The sequence below is a fragment of the Mesoplodon densirostris genome, chromosome 1 (assembly GCF_025265405.1).
Source record: "Mesoplodon densirostris isolate mMesDen1 chromosome 1, mMesDen1 primary haplotype, whole genome shotgun sequence".
Taxonomy (NCBI): Eukaryota; Metazoa; Chordata; class Mammalia; order Artiodactyla; family Ziphiidae; genus Mesoplodon; species Mesoplodon densirostris.
Window position 1 is genome coordinate 12,093,987 of NC_082661.1, and position 14,984 is coordinate 12,108,970.

Below are 14,984 nucleotides of genomic sequence, written 5' to 3' on the forward strand. Positions count from 1 at the left end.
ATTAAAAAAAACCTTAAAAACCAGTAGGTTTTTTTTTTTAAAAAAAAGTAATTATTCTAGATCTAGACTTAAATTTGTTTCTGTATTTCAAACCAGGTTTCTGTCTCTCAGTGCTGGTCAGACAACACTGTCAAGAGAACGATGGCTAAGAGCAAAGCAGCTGGAGTCTCTAAGGAGAACCAGGCTTCAGCAGCAGAAATGTGTGAATGGAAATGAACTGTGAAGGTACTGACATCTATGAAAGAGTAATGGGCAAATTGTAGCCACATTATTGTAAAATTCAAATATCATTTATACCACACTGTTTTGTAGATAATTTGTATCAAAAAAAACCCAATGTCTTTTCCTGAAATCACACCCGGTAACATCTAAAGTTTATATAATATTCAGTAAGGGCTTTTTCCTTACTGATTTTATGGAGCTTTTGAAGTTTGTTTTATAATTATATAAATTAGTAATGTACAAAAATGTATTTGATATTAAAAGTTTAATATTGATAATGTTGCTGATTATACCATTTCCTTAGTTTCCTTAGCTTCAGCTAAGTCATAGGCCAGACTCTGTTGAAATGCTAACATCAACGTCATTTGAAGAAAATTGTTGCAATTCCAAAGTCAGAGGAATTGTTCACTTCAGATTTTTATGTCTTTCCAATTGCACTTCAGATTTTTATGTCTTTCCAATGCACAGTGGCTGTGAGTGTGTACAGTGGTCCAGGTTTGGGGAATGGAGCATACTTGCCATAATTCACATGATCCTATGAAATTCTGTAATATCATTTCCCAGACATCTAACCACAGCTTTTTTCCATTTAACAGTTGTTAACAACATGCAAAACAAGTCTTTAAATGGCAGTGGTTCCCAGACTTTTTGGGTTTCATGGACCAGTAATACTTCCAAAAATTGTGGGGATTGACAGAGTTGCCAATTTATTTTGCCAAGTAATCTGAAAGAAGTCACTGTATTCTCACTCTTTTTTTTTTTTTTTTCATAAAAGGACAATCTCAGAACAAGAGATGGTCCTTTAAATGGAATAAATGTAGCTTTTTGAAAAAACACTACATTGTCCTTATTTTTCTCATTTCACTCCAGTGCATTTGGGAACCACTGTTTTATGGACTCGCTTAAGGGAATGCTGTCTGCCCTGTGAAGTTGTTTTGCCCAAATAGGAAGAGGACAAAATTTATTTAACTTTTTAAAAAATGCCTTCTTTAGGAAAAAAACGGTTTTTAATTCTTTTCCTTAATAAATATCATTTAGTTGCTGTGATTACATTGGATTTTGCACTTTTTATATAAATTTATCAGTTAGTTCCAGATGTATTAGATGAACTAGTATTATCTGCTAGTCCAGGAATGCCCTGATACAACTGTATGTAGGTAGGTTTTCCCCAAATTACAGTTTTAATACAGATTTTCAAAGGAATAAAAATACTATCCATAGCTAGAAAGTGAATTGATACAGTATAGTAGTATAAGTGGCATCAAGAATCTTTGGAAAGGTTAGAACATTACTTTTAAGCTATCACTGGTTATATATAAAGATTAGTTTCTTTTAGTTAGTAACTTACTTAGTCGGAAACATTAGAGATCAGTTAAATGATGACTTAAATTCTGCACCCCCCCTGGCCCCCCAAGGCCTAAAGTGATATTGCTAACCAAGAAAACAGGGTCAGCCTTGAAAATGGAATTTATTATGCCTCATGAACTGAAGTGAACATTACTAGTTGTTTAACTTTTCCTAAACTCAAATCTATTTTTATAAACTAATGTAAATAATGTTTATATTTAGAATTCTAACTGGTTTTCATTTTTATAACTGGTAGACTAGACCTTCCTTAAACTTTTAGAAATAAAACGAAGGCTCAACTGGATTTGTGGGAATAAAATTCAAGAGTAGCTGAGTTCCTGTGTGTTTACTGTGCCAGTGTGAATCGTACTTTACCAAAGAGAAGTACGTCATTTGCTTGGTCTTACAGAGAAGTCCCCCTGAAAGGAAAACCCCCTTTCAGATAAATAAAACTTCCTAAATTACTAGTACTTGGGGCTGTTTTTCATGAATTATGAGACTCACCCCATGTGATCTCCTGTGTGGAAAACCATTACCAGAGGTAAACTTCAGTATGAGAGCTGGTGCAGCATGGCGTCCTCCCTCTGAAGTCCCACTCAGGTAAGAGATTTGTACTCTGGGCTTCAGAAATCCTTCTCTCCTTGGACAGTGAAGTTTGTTGTTCCAGTGCAGTGTTAATCCTATTTGAAGCACCAGGAAACTGAACAGACATCTATATCTTATCACCTTGATTGAAATTAAATTTTAGTTTTAATTTTAAAATTATCTTTAATTAATTTAGTTTTAATTTTAATTCCTTAATTTTAGTTTTCAAAAATCTCTTTGGAACTACTTTCTTTGGGGCTTAAAACACATACTTTTTATCACCTGACCTTGACTATTTTTCTCTCATGTTGTAGGACATCTAATAGTTTCAAGAAAAGGTGGTAAGAGAAAAAAGCATTCAGTTTCGATGTTTGGTTTTTAAAATTTGATGGTTTGTGATCCATTTCATCATTTTTAAAGTCATGAAAACACTTCAAATGAGTCAAGTATTATTAGGAAAGGCTGGGACCAAGTGTTCAGTTACGGCAAACTTACCTTGCTTCCAAATTCTTTAGTCTGACATAAAATACCAAACCTTTATCTTCAAAATATTATTCAAGGAATTCTCATAGACATTGTCACTTTAAATTATGATGATATTTTATTTTAAATAGTCACAACATCTGACACTTCAAAAAAGATACCACTGATAAATAACAAAAGTGGAAATATCAAAGATACAACAGACATAATGTTTAGCTGAGAATCATTTCAACAGAGTAAGGCTCTAAAGATATCAGACAAACCAGTACTTGTTTGGAATAAGGTGTGCAACTTTCTTACTGTATAGGCTTACAGACAAGGCCCTGGTTCCATGTGGTCAAGGTTACAGTCATAAAACCTAAAGTTTTAGCACAGTTGTGCTTCAGACTAAACTTTCAATAGTTGTGCTCGTCTACACAGGATGTTATGGACTGCCCCCTGCAAAAAATTACAACTTGAAAGACTTCTTTCAAACATTACCAGTATCCAATATGTATACAAATTAATAGGTGCTGGTGTTCACATCTGACAGCTCAGGTTTTATGACTGACAAGTCTTAATGCTCCTAGATTTTGGGGTGTACAAGGTAGCAGTATTTTAAATTTAAGTACAATGTGGGGAAAATTAGGATCAAATGGGCATTCATTTCTTGACTGTAGCGCCATTAGCCCTCAATTAACTCTTTATAGGGAATGGTTAAGCCATCAAAAACTTAAACCAACAGTTTTTATATTAAAATGCTTCGCCATACTAGTAACACTTTGAAGTCACTAAAAACTAAGTATTTACCTTGTAGAGGAAACACACAGAAATGAACTGACAAACAGAAAAACAAGTTATGAAAAATGCTAATCACCTAAATGGATCCATGTCCACCGTTTGTGTCTACTTCATACATTCTACCCACCCACCCCACTCCAAAAAAGGTTCAGGTTGTAACGTCCCAAAGTAATCTATTCCTGAATTACTTTTAAAGAGACAAACTGCTCTGTAGTGTATAAGCTACTTAGGTCTACACATTCTAGGATGATGCACTTCCACTGTCCTAGCTCTCAAATTTGGAAATCTGCTCAGGTTCAGTCTCCTTTTAAAACCTTTCCAAAATAAGCATGATTAGAATTTGTGATCCCTAGATTCAAAGACAGTACAGGTTATATGACACCTTCTTTTTGGATTAAATAAAAGCCACAGGATTCTGTGTGGCTAAAAACTAAATCTGAATTATTCGTGTCTGGCATTGAGTAAACATATTTTTAAGTTCATTCTGCTGGACTTCATTAATTCCTTCAGGTTCTGCAGGGCTCTTCTGAACCTTTGCCACTGCAAAGCTTATCCCCTGGGTTAATCCAGCTTGGGTAATGCTAGCAACCTGGACCATGGAACTTCGAATCTTTGCAAAGGGAGAGACCGCTCTGCTGCTACAGCTCTCTGAAGGAGAAGGAGTTACGTGAAGCCCTCTCTCAAGTTCAAGTGTGCCAGATTCGGAGCTGGGGGTCTTTTGAGATACGACTGAATGCACTGGTTCAACTGACAAAAGCTGTGGGCCTGCTGCAGAAAAAGACACATCTAACTGAGATGGTCGAGAAGGTATCTGTTCCGCTGATTCAAATTGAGTTTCTTCGTTAGAAACTTGATTGGTCATTTGATTTCCTTCCTCACTAGCCTGCTGAGAAACAGACCTGATTTCTGATAGCTGGGTCATTTTGTTTCGTGCATCTTGAACAAATCTGTGGCAATAAATATCCACGGGCTTGGCAAAGCCAGTCAATGTGTGTATGTTGTCAGCAGAAGGACTTTTCTTCAAAGAAGACTCACAGCCTTTTCCAAGCCCACTTTCATGAGCAAGAGTAACCTCTGAAGGAACATGAATGCTAATATCAGTGCTGCTAATAGACTGGGATCGACTGCCTAATTGAGGTATTGAAGCAATAATACCACAACTAGGAAGAACATAGTCCACTGGCCCTACATTCTCTAAAGAGTTAGCTAGCTGCCTGTCTTCATCAGACTTGGAATTTGTAAGGAATTCATCAGAGTGGTATGAGTCATTATCTGAAGACATTTCCCCATCTGACTCTGCCTGGGCTTTATTATCCATCACACTAGTGTTTTCCATGGTTTCAAGACTACTATCTGATTTCCAAAGATTTACTTTTAAGTTTGGTTTTAGAAAGTTAACTTTCATTTCAGGTTTTGTAAAGTTTCCTAGCTTTCGTAGATTGCCAATATTTACATTGGATTTGGTCTGTTTCACTTTTTGATTTAGAGATGAAAATTTGCTCATTAAAAATTTTTTTCCCTGGGCCAAAGAGCCTTGATTTTGAGATCTGATGCCAATGATGTCTTCATGAGGTTTGCTGCTCTTCCTACAAATTAGAAAAGAAAAAAGTTAATTTCCCATGGAATCCAATTATTAATGTAAGTGAAAACTCTTATTTAAATTGGCCCCAATTTCTTAAAAACAGTACACTGCTAAATGATAAACCCAGATAACCCCTTGGACTTGATGCAAGAACATTAATGTCCAATACAAATATGTGAGCTATATACAATTTTACATACAAAATATTGTCATTTCAACATATAATCAGTATTAAGAGATGATTCATCAGATATCTTAATCTTTCTTAAACTAAGTCTTTGGAACAGCCAATGCATAGTATTTTATATTTTACAACAGGGCAGCAGAAGCCTTTGTAAGTGACATTGACGAGTCACCCCCAGGCACCGAATGGCATGGGTGGCCTGGCTGTGTGACTTTAACCCCAAGTTCAGCAAGCAGGCCACAGACATCTCCCGCACGTGCTGTCATCTTTCTCAAGCAGGCCACCTGGTGCACTGAAGAACCACCCTGTGGAAACACTACATCTGCAGTACTTTAATCCTACTTAATGAAGCGCTTCACAGTGATTAGATGAATTATGTTGAGTTCTTTGGCATTCAGGGAGGAGAGGGAGGTAATGGAGGAGGGGAGGGAGGCTTCCTAACAGTAGCCTCAACCTCTGCTTTTGCATTATTCTGAGAATAAATGTTTCCAGAAAAACCCCACACCCAAAATTTAGACTAGTCCCATTTCAAAGGCTCCACAGCCATATGTGGTGACTGACTACAATTTGGGGCAGCACAGATGGACCACATCAACGATCTAAACCACCAGCAAAGGCAACACTAACTACAGACGGGTATCCACAGCATCTTAACTAAAGTGTCTACACATTCCAATTTTGCTGAATTCAGGTAGAGCGGGGAGGGGAAAGAATGCCGTTTCCTTATGTTTCCTGTGGGCTACCTGGATTTCGTTTAGAAGACTTGGGACATTTAACATAACTGCACTTAGTGTTTTCTTCTCTGGCATCCCTCATGGCTGCTATAAATAAGAAAAAAGTCAGTGCTATTTACCACACGTCTTAGTACACTGGTTCCACACTTGGTCATGCAAGATCACTGGCATGAGAATATTTCATAAAAGTTATGATGTTAAAGAGCTACTTACTAATAGTAGCTCTTTATAGATTCTATAAAATTTAAATAATCTCATTCAATTAAAAAAAAGAGCTACTGAAATAATTATTTCTAACAGAAGACAATTTTCCTCTAGATGACCAAATGACTCTCTTTTCTAGTGGAATGTGGACTTTAAAACCTGCTCATTAGATGGAAACCCCACAGATTTTAAATGTAAAATAATCTGTTTACAGGCATTCTTTTCCAAAATTCAAAAACCTAGTGTTCAAAACATACTGGCTGGTTATTTTCTCTAAAAAGTTATTTAAATTTGAATGTTCCCTCTCTTAAGGGTATATTTAAGCGTTTCAAAATATATCACTTGTGGCCATAATTTATTTCATTTATTATTATTATTACTATTTTGGCCACACTGAGCGGCATCCAGGATCTTAGATCCCTGACCAGGGATCGAACCAGCAGCCCCTTGCAGTGGAGGCACGGAGTTTTTCTTAACCACTGGATCGCCAGGGAAGTCCCATGGCCATAATTTAAACAAAACTATTACTTTCTGCTCCACGAAGATATGATACTTCTCCCTCTAAATACCGGCACAGTATCATAATGTGATTTCTCTCCCTTTTGCAAATACTTTAAAAGAAGTAAAACTTTAATTTTCTCTGAAGAATAAAGACATTACTATCCAAAACAGTACACTTACCTCTCAAGCTTCTTCTCTATTATAGGCACATCTGATCCCATGGCTTGCTTGGTGATCTGCAGCATCTCTGCAATGCACTGAAGGGTATCTGAAACCCAAATATAGTTGCTTGCCCGTTTCTCCAAAAACATATTTAAAAATCAGCAGTTCTCAGAACTCCAAATGAAATTTGTAATCTTGTAATTAGATACAAATTTGTTATAATTTACAGAAAAATGCTACTTGCTCATCACTCCCCTAATTCAAAGTGCTCTAAAATTTTAACAGAAGACTAAAGAACAAAAGAACCAAATCAATTGGAATTAAAAGTTGACTCTGAAACCCTCATCTGTCCAAACCCTGCCAGACGCTGAGGCAACAGCCGTGAACAAGACAGGTGTTGTCTCTGACTACTACCCATGAGAGGCGTATGTGGTGGGAAAAGCCATGACACCCATAAGGCCAGACACACTGAGAATTCCCATAATAAGATTCCCTTGCCCCAGACTACATCATCCGTTCAAATAATGTCCCTGCATTGCTGGGAACAAAGCTGCTATTTCACGATCTCAAATCACAAAGCTATTTTCCTGGATCATTCAGTGGGTACTGGGTATGTACAGTCCCCGAGTCCACTTGGGCTTATAAGAGCAGAGAAAAAGTTATCACTGAATACTTTCATCTCTCCGTTACCTTTTCCATCCTCTTCTGGGTTGCGCATTACAGCCCTCAAGGTGTGGAAATAGCCACTTGCTTCTTGATATCTGTAGTGCAGTCGCATGCAGGAGAACTTTGCCTTACCAAAAAGAGTGGGTTCAGGACCTAAAGACCCAAATGAGTACATGTAAATCTTTCACATAACGTTCACTTTCTTCTGTATCTTCAAAAGACTGACAAACATTCATCAATTATTTAGCACTTTTTTCTTCATAATCTAAATGAGAGCGCATGCTTATGATTTGGTTTCATGAGATTATAAATAAAAATTCTTCAGTCTCAAATATTTAAACTGTCTCTATCCCAGGGTTAATCTTTACAAGGCAAGTAATGAAAGAAATATAGTTATTATTAGACTATATCCATCACTAATCTCTCAAAATCAGAAGGGAATCCTAAGAAATGGACTACTTAGACTATCCCCTTCTGATTCTAATAAGATGTTATACCACGTGCTTAAATAATGACCCACTCTTAGAAGAAACAGTATTTGCTTTCTATGACTTGGTTAGTATGTTGAAATTTACCTATTTCAATTTTTTCCAGGTCTTCTAGACTTAGTCGTTGATACTGGTTTACTTTGTCAACTTCATCATCATAACTAGACAAAGGGAAAGAGAGTAAAAAGAGGATTAAAATCAAAAGCATATTTGGCTTGTCAGCTGAGGTATAATAGCAGCAACTACTATGCAGTTAAAATCTTCCACAGTACAATACATTCTGGGGTAAAGAGTTAAACAAAAATATTTTAAAAACTAGATGAGATGAATACTGTGTATATATATACACACACACACACACACACACACACACATAAATATATAGTTCAACACCTAAAGGAAAATCAGTTTATACATCTTACACTAAAAGAAATCAAAACAACAAACCTAAAACTTAACCTAAAAGGAGAGAAAAACACATACATATACTGAAGCTATGTATTCCTGATACAGCAGATACATCTGATATCCAAAATCAAGAATAAGAAATCCATATGATAAGTGCCAGTAGGCATCTGGGCCAATGACTGAAAAATGACACTTCACACAAGGCCAAAAAGAAAGTGAATATGTATTTGAAAAAAATAAACCTCAATTCTGGTAAGGCTGTGAGGAAGTACTTGTATTTCTGCTAGTGGCATTGTTAACTGGTAGTCTTTCTGGAGATCAATCTTGCAATAAGGCACAAAAGTCATATAATTCATCATACCCTTATAATCGGAGAAGTGCATGTGCACACACAATTATCTGCACATAGACAGCTGTATTATTCATAATAGCAAAAAAGATGGGAGTATTTTAATGCCTAACAGTGGGGAAACGTTTAACTAAGGTATAGTAATAAAAAACAATGCTATATGGTCATTCATTCACAATAAAAATATGTGGAATACATCAAAACTTGAGATCTATAGGAAATAATACTAAAAGAACACTTATATAACACTGATTATAAAGCACATTTTCAAACTGAAGTCAGTGATGTAACAATTATGTAAGGTAAAGGGGTTCAGTGAAATTTCTTAATATACATAACAAAACTAGATTCTTTTTTTGTTACAGATTCTCAAAAGGAAATTTACTCGCATTAAAAAAAAAAGTAAAAGCTTTAAATCAATAAGCAACTTACTAGGCCACGTAGTAGGCGGAGTTAGAAAGCAGTAACAGCACATCCACATCTCTGTGAGTAGCATCAATGAGGCTAAACAAACATGACACAGGGAATTAAATATTTTTGCTTTCATTTACCTTTTTTTCTACAGCAGATGCACTTATGATAAAAGATTGGAGGGGCTGGGGTGGGGGGAAAAATCAAGTAATCAATGAGTCCTACTTCCTCAGTTAAATATATACAATCTATCCATCTGGAAATTTTAAACCGAAAAACCAGGAACCCAGTTGAGTAAGGTGGGGTAGGTGAAGGAAAGGACTGGAGCTGAGAAGAGGTCCCTTCTCAGAGAGGTAGCCAAGGAGGAGAGAGCGCTCAGGGGAAATGAGATAATGGGGGCGGGGGATTGGATGATGGTAGAGGGGGTAAGGGTTGGAAAGAAAGGAAAATGTGAGGCTGAGAAAAGAGAAATGGTCCAGGTCATCTCACATGACCTAACCTTCAAAATGACACTGCACATTTAGGGTATTTTTACACTCATGTAGAATGCATCCGTTGAAAGAACTTTACATAAACGTAATGTTTATGTGCAAAAATGGAACCCAGCCCAAACTACTTTGCATTTTTCTTACTACAGATTTACTCAGCTTTTTAAGGAATAAGTAAACATTTCTTTATTCTAAGTCCATTTTGCCATATTTTATTTCCACTCTAAAATCAAGTATCAGAATAAGGGATTAACCATTAAACCAAATACTAATTTTTTTAAAAAGGTCAACACAGAAAATCTACACATAGTCAACAGATAACACGGGCAGAATCCAAACTCAAACTTTCATCTACTATTAAAACAGCTTTTCCAATCAAAACGTGAAATTAATCCACACCTCTTATACTGTTTCTCAAAATTCCACTGTTGGAGTGGATATTTCTGCCTTAGAATTTCATAGCTATTTGCAAAGGCTTACCAAATGCTACTGAAAAACAAATGGAAAACAGGCGGGAGAAAAAATCACTTCTAGATGGAATTTAAGTCACGTACATAATCTGCGTAAGAATGAGGTCACTGTTTAACGTACTGCAGAGACGACTTCACCAAGATCTTCAAGTGCAGGATTTTACCTCGGCAGCACGTTGCTGCAGCGTTAACTCTAACAGTCTTAATCTAAAATAACAAACGGACCTCAATTTTCACCAAAAATGTGCCCCCAAAATACAACTAATTAGTTCAGAAGCCAGAACCCAATGAATACACAGTTCCAAAATATGAGCAATAACCAACCAACCAACCAACGGTAAAGAAAAAAACATAAATTCTATGATTTGGGCAGGCTCACTGAGAAGAACACAGACTAATGACGGAAAACGTAATTGAGTTGTGCGCGTTGCTACTTACGTGCACTCTTAAAATTGTCGCTTGAGCCAAGCTATAAAAATTACGTCACGACACGTACTGTAATATGAAATAAATTCTAACCCTACTAATTAGTGTTACTTAATCTTAGCTTCTATTTTGACACTAATATTTACATCGGTCAAACATGATCTCGGTCAAAAGCATCCTGTCCGGACGAAAAGCACTTGGCACGTGACAGGCAGTCGAGAAAAATGTCAGCCACCCCCCACCCCCCGCATTTTTATCGACGTATAAGCTGCAGTAAATACTTAATTTCCCTCCCCGCCACCCTCCGCCCCACTTAAACAGAAAAAAAACTCAGAAAACAGAAAACCCACACTTTTTTTTTTTTTTTAAACACGGACAAGAAAAACAAGAAACCCCGTTTCAGGGCTCCCCGCCCCCGCGCCTGCAGCTGGGAAGCGGGCGCTGTGCTACTCGCTTTTCTCTTCCCACCAGTCAGGCATCCCCTCCTTCCACACGATGAACACGAACACCGCCAGCACCACATGCAGCCCCACCACCGCGACAATGGTCGCGTAAAAGCCACTGTCATCAGGTGACATTAACAGGAGGCTTTGAAAAAGCAGTAATTTACAGGAAAAATACAACCCCACGGGAACTTTAACCATAAGTCCTGCAAAAAGGAGAAAAATCTTGAAAGTCATCGCCAGGCTGCCGCCTTCGGGCTTGGGCTCGGCGGCGTTGCCGGCGGCACTGCCCGTGGCATTCGCCTGCCGCTGGGTGGTCGGAGGAGGCCGGTGGGAGCGCGGCATCCCGTCAGTCTGTCCGTCCGTCCGTCCACGAGTCGAAGCTGTCAGAGCCGCTGGCAGCAGAGATAATAACACCTGCAGCGACTGCGCTGACTGCGGCAACCGCAGCGCGGCCGTGCCGGGTCACGCCCAGAATCTCAGCCCACTTCCGCCGCCCGCCTCCGCCGCAGCGCGCGCCCAGTGCGCAGGCGCGGCCGGTCCGGCACCGCCCTCGCCGCGAGGAGGGTGGGTTCCCGGGCCGCCGGAGAGGGGCGCCGAGGTGGCCGCGGGCTCTGGTCCCCCAGCCTGGCTCCCGTGAGAGCGCACGCACGCCTTTGCAAAGGGCCATCCCTGCTGGCCGGAGGGCTGCTAGTGGGCGGGCTGCAGCGCGCCTCACTAGCCCACTAACGCGGGTACAAGTGGTCATATGCTCTCGGTGAAAGAAAAAGTGAGTCCAAGTGGGACAAAATAAAGAGTTGGCTTTGTGCTGATGCTGAAGGGCACCTGGACGGTACCGCCGATTTCCCGTCACATTAAGGATTCCTCCCCCGGCCGCAGCGCGCCAGCCGGCGTTTATCGACTGTCATTCAAGTCAGCTTTCCTTGCAGCCGCTGTGGCCGCTTGGAAGGGAAAGGACACAGAACAGCCCGAGAGGTCTGATCTGTATGCGCCAGGGGCTGTCCGCGGGGAACAAACTGAGCAGTGCTCCGTGTTTAACAGAAAAAGGCTCGGGGCCGGGGGTGGGCACCGGGTAAGCACGAAGGAGGGCAGAAACCAAGCAAACGGCACAAAGCTGTGCTGGACAGTTCCAGCTGGGGTGCTGGGAGGTAAAGAAAAAGGGAACAGCAGCCATTCTTGCTGAGCGGCGCAGGACGGAGCATTTGTAACTTTTTCTGCCAGGTATCTAAACAGGGCGGTGATTGCAGTGAAGTGAGTGAGGCACTGGTCCCTGGCGCAAAATTTAAGGGGATGCTAAAAAAACTCAGCCATCAAGGTAAGTTTTTAGTGCACTATTTTTTAAAAATCAAAATTAATGCAAACATATCATGATAAACAAAACATCAACATTTCAAATAAAGATAGGATCTGACCCTGCAACCTGTACAACCCTGTCTCACTTGCCTCACCCTAATCCCAGCCCTGGTTCCTGCAAAACTTTACAAAAACATGTAGCCCAATTCACCAAGAAGACACACAGCCCAATTTTTTAAATGAGCAAAGGATCTGAATAGACATTTTTCTAAGGAAGACATACAAATGCCCACCAAGCACAAGAAAAAAAAAAATGCTCAACATCATGTGTCACTAGGGAAATACAAATCAAAACCACAGTGTGATACTACTTCACACCCCCTAGGATGACTACAATAAAAAACCATGGAAAAAAAGTGTTGGTGAGGACATGGAAAAACTGGAACCCTCCTACATATCTGGTAGGAATGTAAAATGGTGCATCCACTGCGGAAAATAGTTTGGTGGTTTCTCAAAAGTTACGCATTGAATTATATATGGCCTGGCAATTTCCCCTCCTAGGTATACACTCAAAAGAAAAACAGGTGCGCAAACAAAAACTTGTACGTGAGTATTCACAGCATCACTATTTACAACAGAATAGCCAGAAGGTGGAAACATAAATGCCCAAAGGAAGAGTGAATAAACAAAATGCAGTCTATCCATACAATGAAATACTATTCAGCGATGAAAAGTAATGAAGTTCTGATACATGCCACAACGCCCATAAGCCATGAAAACATGCTAAGTGAATGAAGCCAAGTCACAAAGGCCACATATTACATGATTACATTTATATAAAGTGTCCAGAATACACGAGTCCAGAGAGATAGAAGTATCAATAGATTAGTGGTTGCTTAGGGGGTAAGGGTGGGGATAGAGTATGCGGATTCTCTTTGTGGTGATAAAAATGTTCTAAAACTGACCAAAGTGATGGTTGCACAACTCTGTGAATATTCTAAAAGCCACTGAATTGTACGCTTTAAATGGGCGAATTGTATGCTATATGAATAACATCTTGATAAAGGTGTTTTTAAAAACCACACACACAGCCTGAGGCAGACAGGTGCTGACTGCTGAAGCCTCCAAGCCCAAGGGGCTGAACTCACCGCTGGCTGTCTGGGGACCTGAGCCCCCAAAGCCATTCCCAGAGCTACCTCTTGCTGTCCTCCACCAGGGGCTGCCTGTTCTGGGTCCACATCTCTGCCTCAGTAGACAGACTGTACAAAGGCTCTATAGCAAACTCAGAGAGCCAAAGAGCAGGTTTCCAAACATCTCCCTTCAAGATAAAGGGAAAACTATCCACCATCTGGAAAATCTTTAAGCCTTGCAAATGAAGATAAATACCAGTAGCAAATGTAAAGAAATCTTAGCAGTGTTAGAAAGGATGATAACCACAAAGTATCTCTAATAAGAAGGACAGTTCTTGGGACTTCCCTGGTGACTCAGTGGTTAAGAATCCGCCTGCCAATGCAGGGGACACGGGTTTGAGCCCTGGTCCGGGAAGATCCCACATGCCCCAAAGCAACTAAGTCCGTGCGCCACAACTACTGAGCCTGCGCTCTAGAGCCCGTGAGGCACAACTTCTGAAGCCCGCGTGCCTAGAGCCTGCGCTCTGCAACAAGAGAAGGCACCCAATGAGAAGCCTGCACACTGCAATGAAGAGTAGCGCCCGCTTGCTGCAACTAGAGAAAAGCCTGCAGGCAGCAACGAAGACCAAACGCAGCCAAAAATAAAAATAATTTTTTAAAAAACCCACTTGATCTAAGGAAAACGATATTGACAATCACGACACCTTCAAAAAAGTGAAGTGCAAAGTTAAAACTCAAGCAAAATGCAGATGTGATACCTGCAGTTATTTCTGAATGGGAATTAAAAGTACTACCTTTGGGGAGTTTTTGTTTGTTTCATGCTGCATTAAGTTGGACTGCTATTTTAAAAACAACAAGTAACGTACATGAATAAAAATTTTTTACCAAATGGCTTATAGCACAGAAATTTTCTGCTAAGTTGTGTGTGAGGAAAACCTCATCTTTTAAGAGTCCAAAAATTGCATCCATACATATAATACTAACTATCAAAGCGAAATAATCCGTGGAATTAAAGTCATGGAAGGTTTCCCTATGAACCTACAGTCAATGTTGCCTTTCGTTCATTTTAATATATGTATACTACCTTGCGTCCTACTGTTCTTTCAAGCTTATTTTATGCCCCTTTTATTAAAAACATATGAAATGTAAAATAAAATCTAAATAGAGCCTTTTATTCTCAGAGCTTGGTCTAGAATTTTCTGAAGTGTTTCTGATTCGTAATATTGAAAATTGTAATTTTAGATTTTAGCCTGAAAGCAAGCATTCAATCTGGTGGATAAATTTGGATCCTGCCGTTCAGTTGATTATTTTAAAGAACCACTTGAAACTGGATGGTTTTTGTTTAAAAAAGAACGTTAAGTATTAGTTGCCCTATTTATTTTATGAAAGACCAGGACCACTTTACAACCCAAAGTAACTAGCATCATTAAACCTCTTGGTACACTCAGTTTTGTGCATTAATACAATAAACCTAGATTCTGGGGCATGGAGTGGGGTTGGGGGCAGGGGAGAACTCACGAAACAAGCTTTGAACTGTAGTTTCACAATTTGGGTTTTTAAAAAATCAAATATTGCTAGTGCCCCCTTAGTTTTACGGCCAAGGTGAGTGCCGTAGCTTGCCTTGCCAG

At 39.4% G+C, this 14,984-nt stretch overlaps 3 protein-coding genes across 4 annotated transcripts in view; 1 reads left to right on the forward strand and 2 right to left on the reverse strand.

Moving 5' to 3' along the window:
• The window catches only part of MCMBP (minichromosome maintenance complex binding protein), a 64,739-nt gene extending 62,700 nt beyond the window's left edge, over positions 1 to 2,039 (forward strand). For both annotated transcript variants that reach the window (XM_060098822.1, XM_060098828.1), the window contains exon 16: positions 97 to 2,039. In XM_060098822.1, coding sequence (XP_059954805.1) covers positions 97 to 223 — 127 coding nt within the window. In that variant the 3' untranslated portion in view covers positions 224 to 2,039. The remainder of the gene's footprint in view (positions 1 to 96) is intronic.
• A 697-nt stretch (positions 2,040 to 2,736) lies between these two features.
• The window catches only part of INPP5F (inositol polyphosphate-5-phosphatase F), a 96,967-nt gene continuing 84,719 nt past the window's right edge, over positions 2,737 to 14,984 (reverse strand). The window contains exons 16-20 of the mRNA XM_060098833.1: positions 9,128 to 9,199; positions 8,026 to 8,099; positions 7,475 to 7,603; positions 6,803 to 6,890; positions 2,737 to 5,003 (exon numbers count right to left, since the gene is read on the reverse strand). Coding sequence (XP_059954816.1) covers positions 3,848 to 5,003; positions 6,803 to 6,890; positions 7,475 to 7,603; positions 8,026 to 8,099; positions 9,128 to 9,199 — 1,519 coding nt within the window. The 3' untranslated portion in view covers positions 2,737 to 3,847. The remainder of the gene's footprint in view (positions 5,004 to 6,802; positions 6,891 to 7,474; positions 7,604 to 8,025; positions 8,100 to 9,127; positions 9,200 to 14,984) is intronic.
• LOC132489511 (vacuolar ATPase assembly integral membrane protein vma21-like) lies at positions 10,804 to 11,342 on the reverse strand. The gene has a single exon (XM_060098389.1). The coding sequence runs from the start codon at positions 11,276 to 11,278 to the stop codon at positions 10,937 to 10,939; it is 342 nt and encodes a 113-aa protein (XP_059954372.1). The 5' UTR covers positions 11,279 to 11,342; the 3' UTR covers positions 10,804 to 10,936.

Excerpts from the sequence above, each read along its gene's own strand:
- LOC132489511 (XM_060098389.1), bottom strand. The coding sequence starts at position 11,278 with ATGCCGCGCTCCCACCGGCCTCCTCCGACCACCCAGCGGCAGGCGAAT.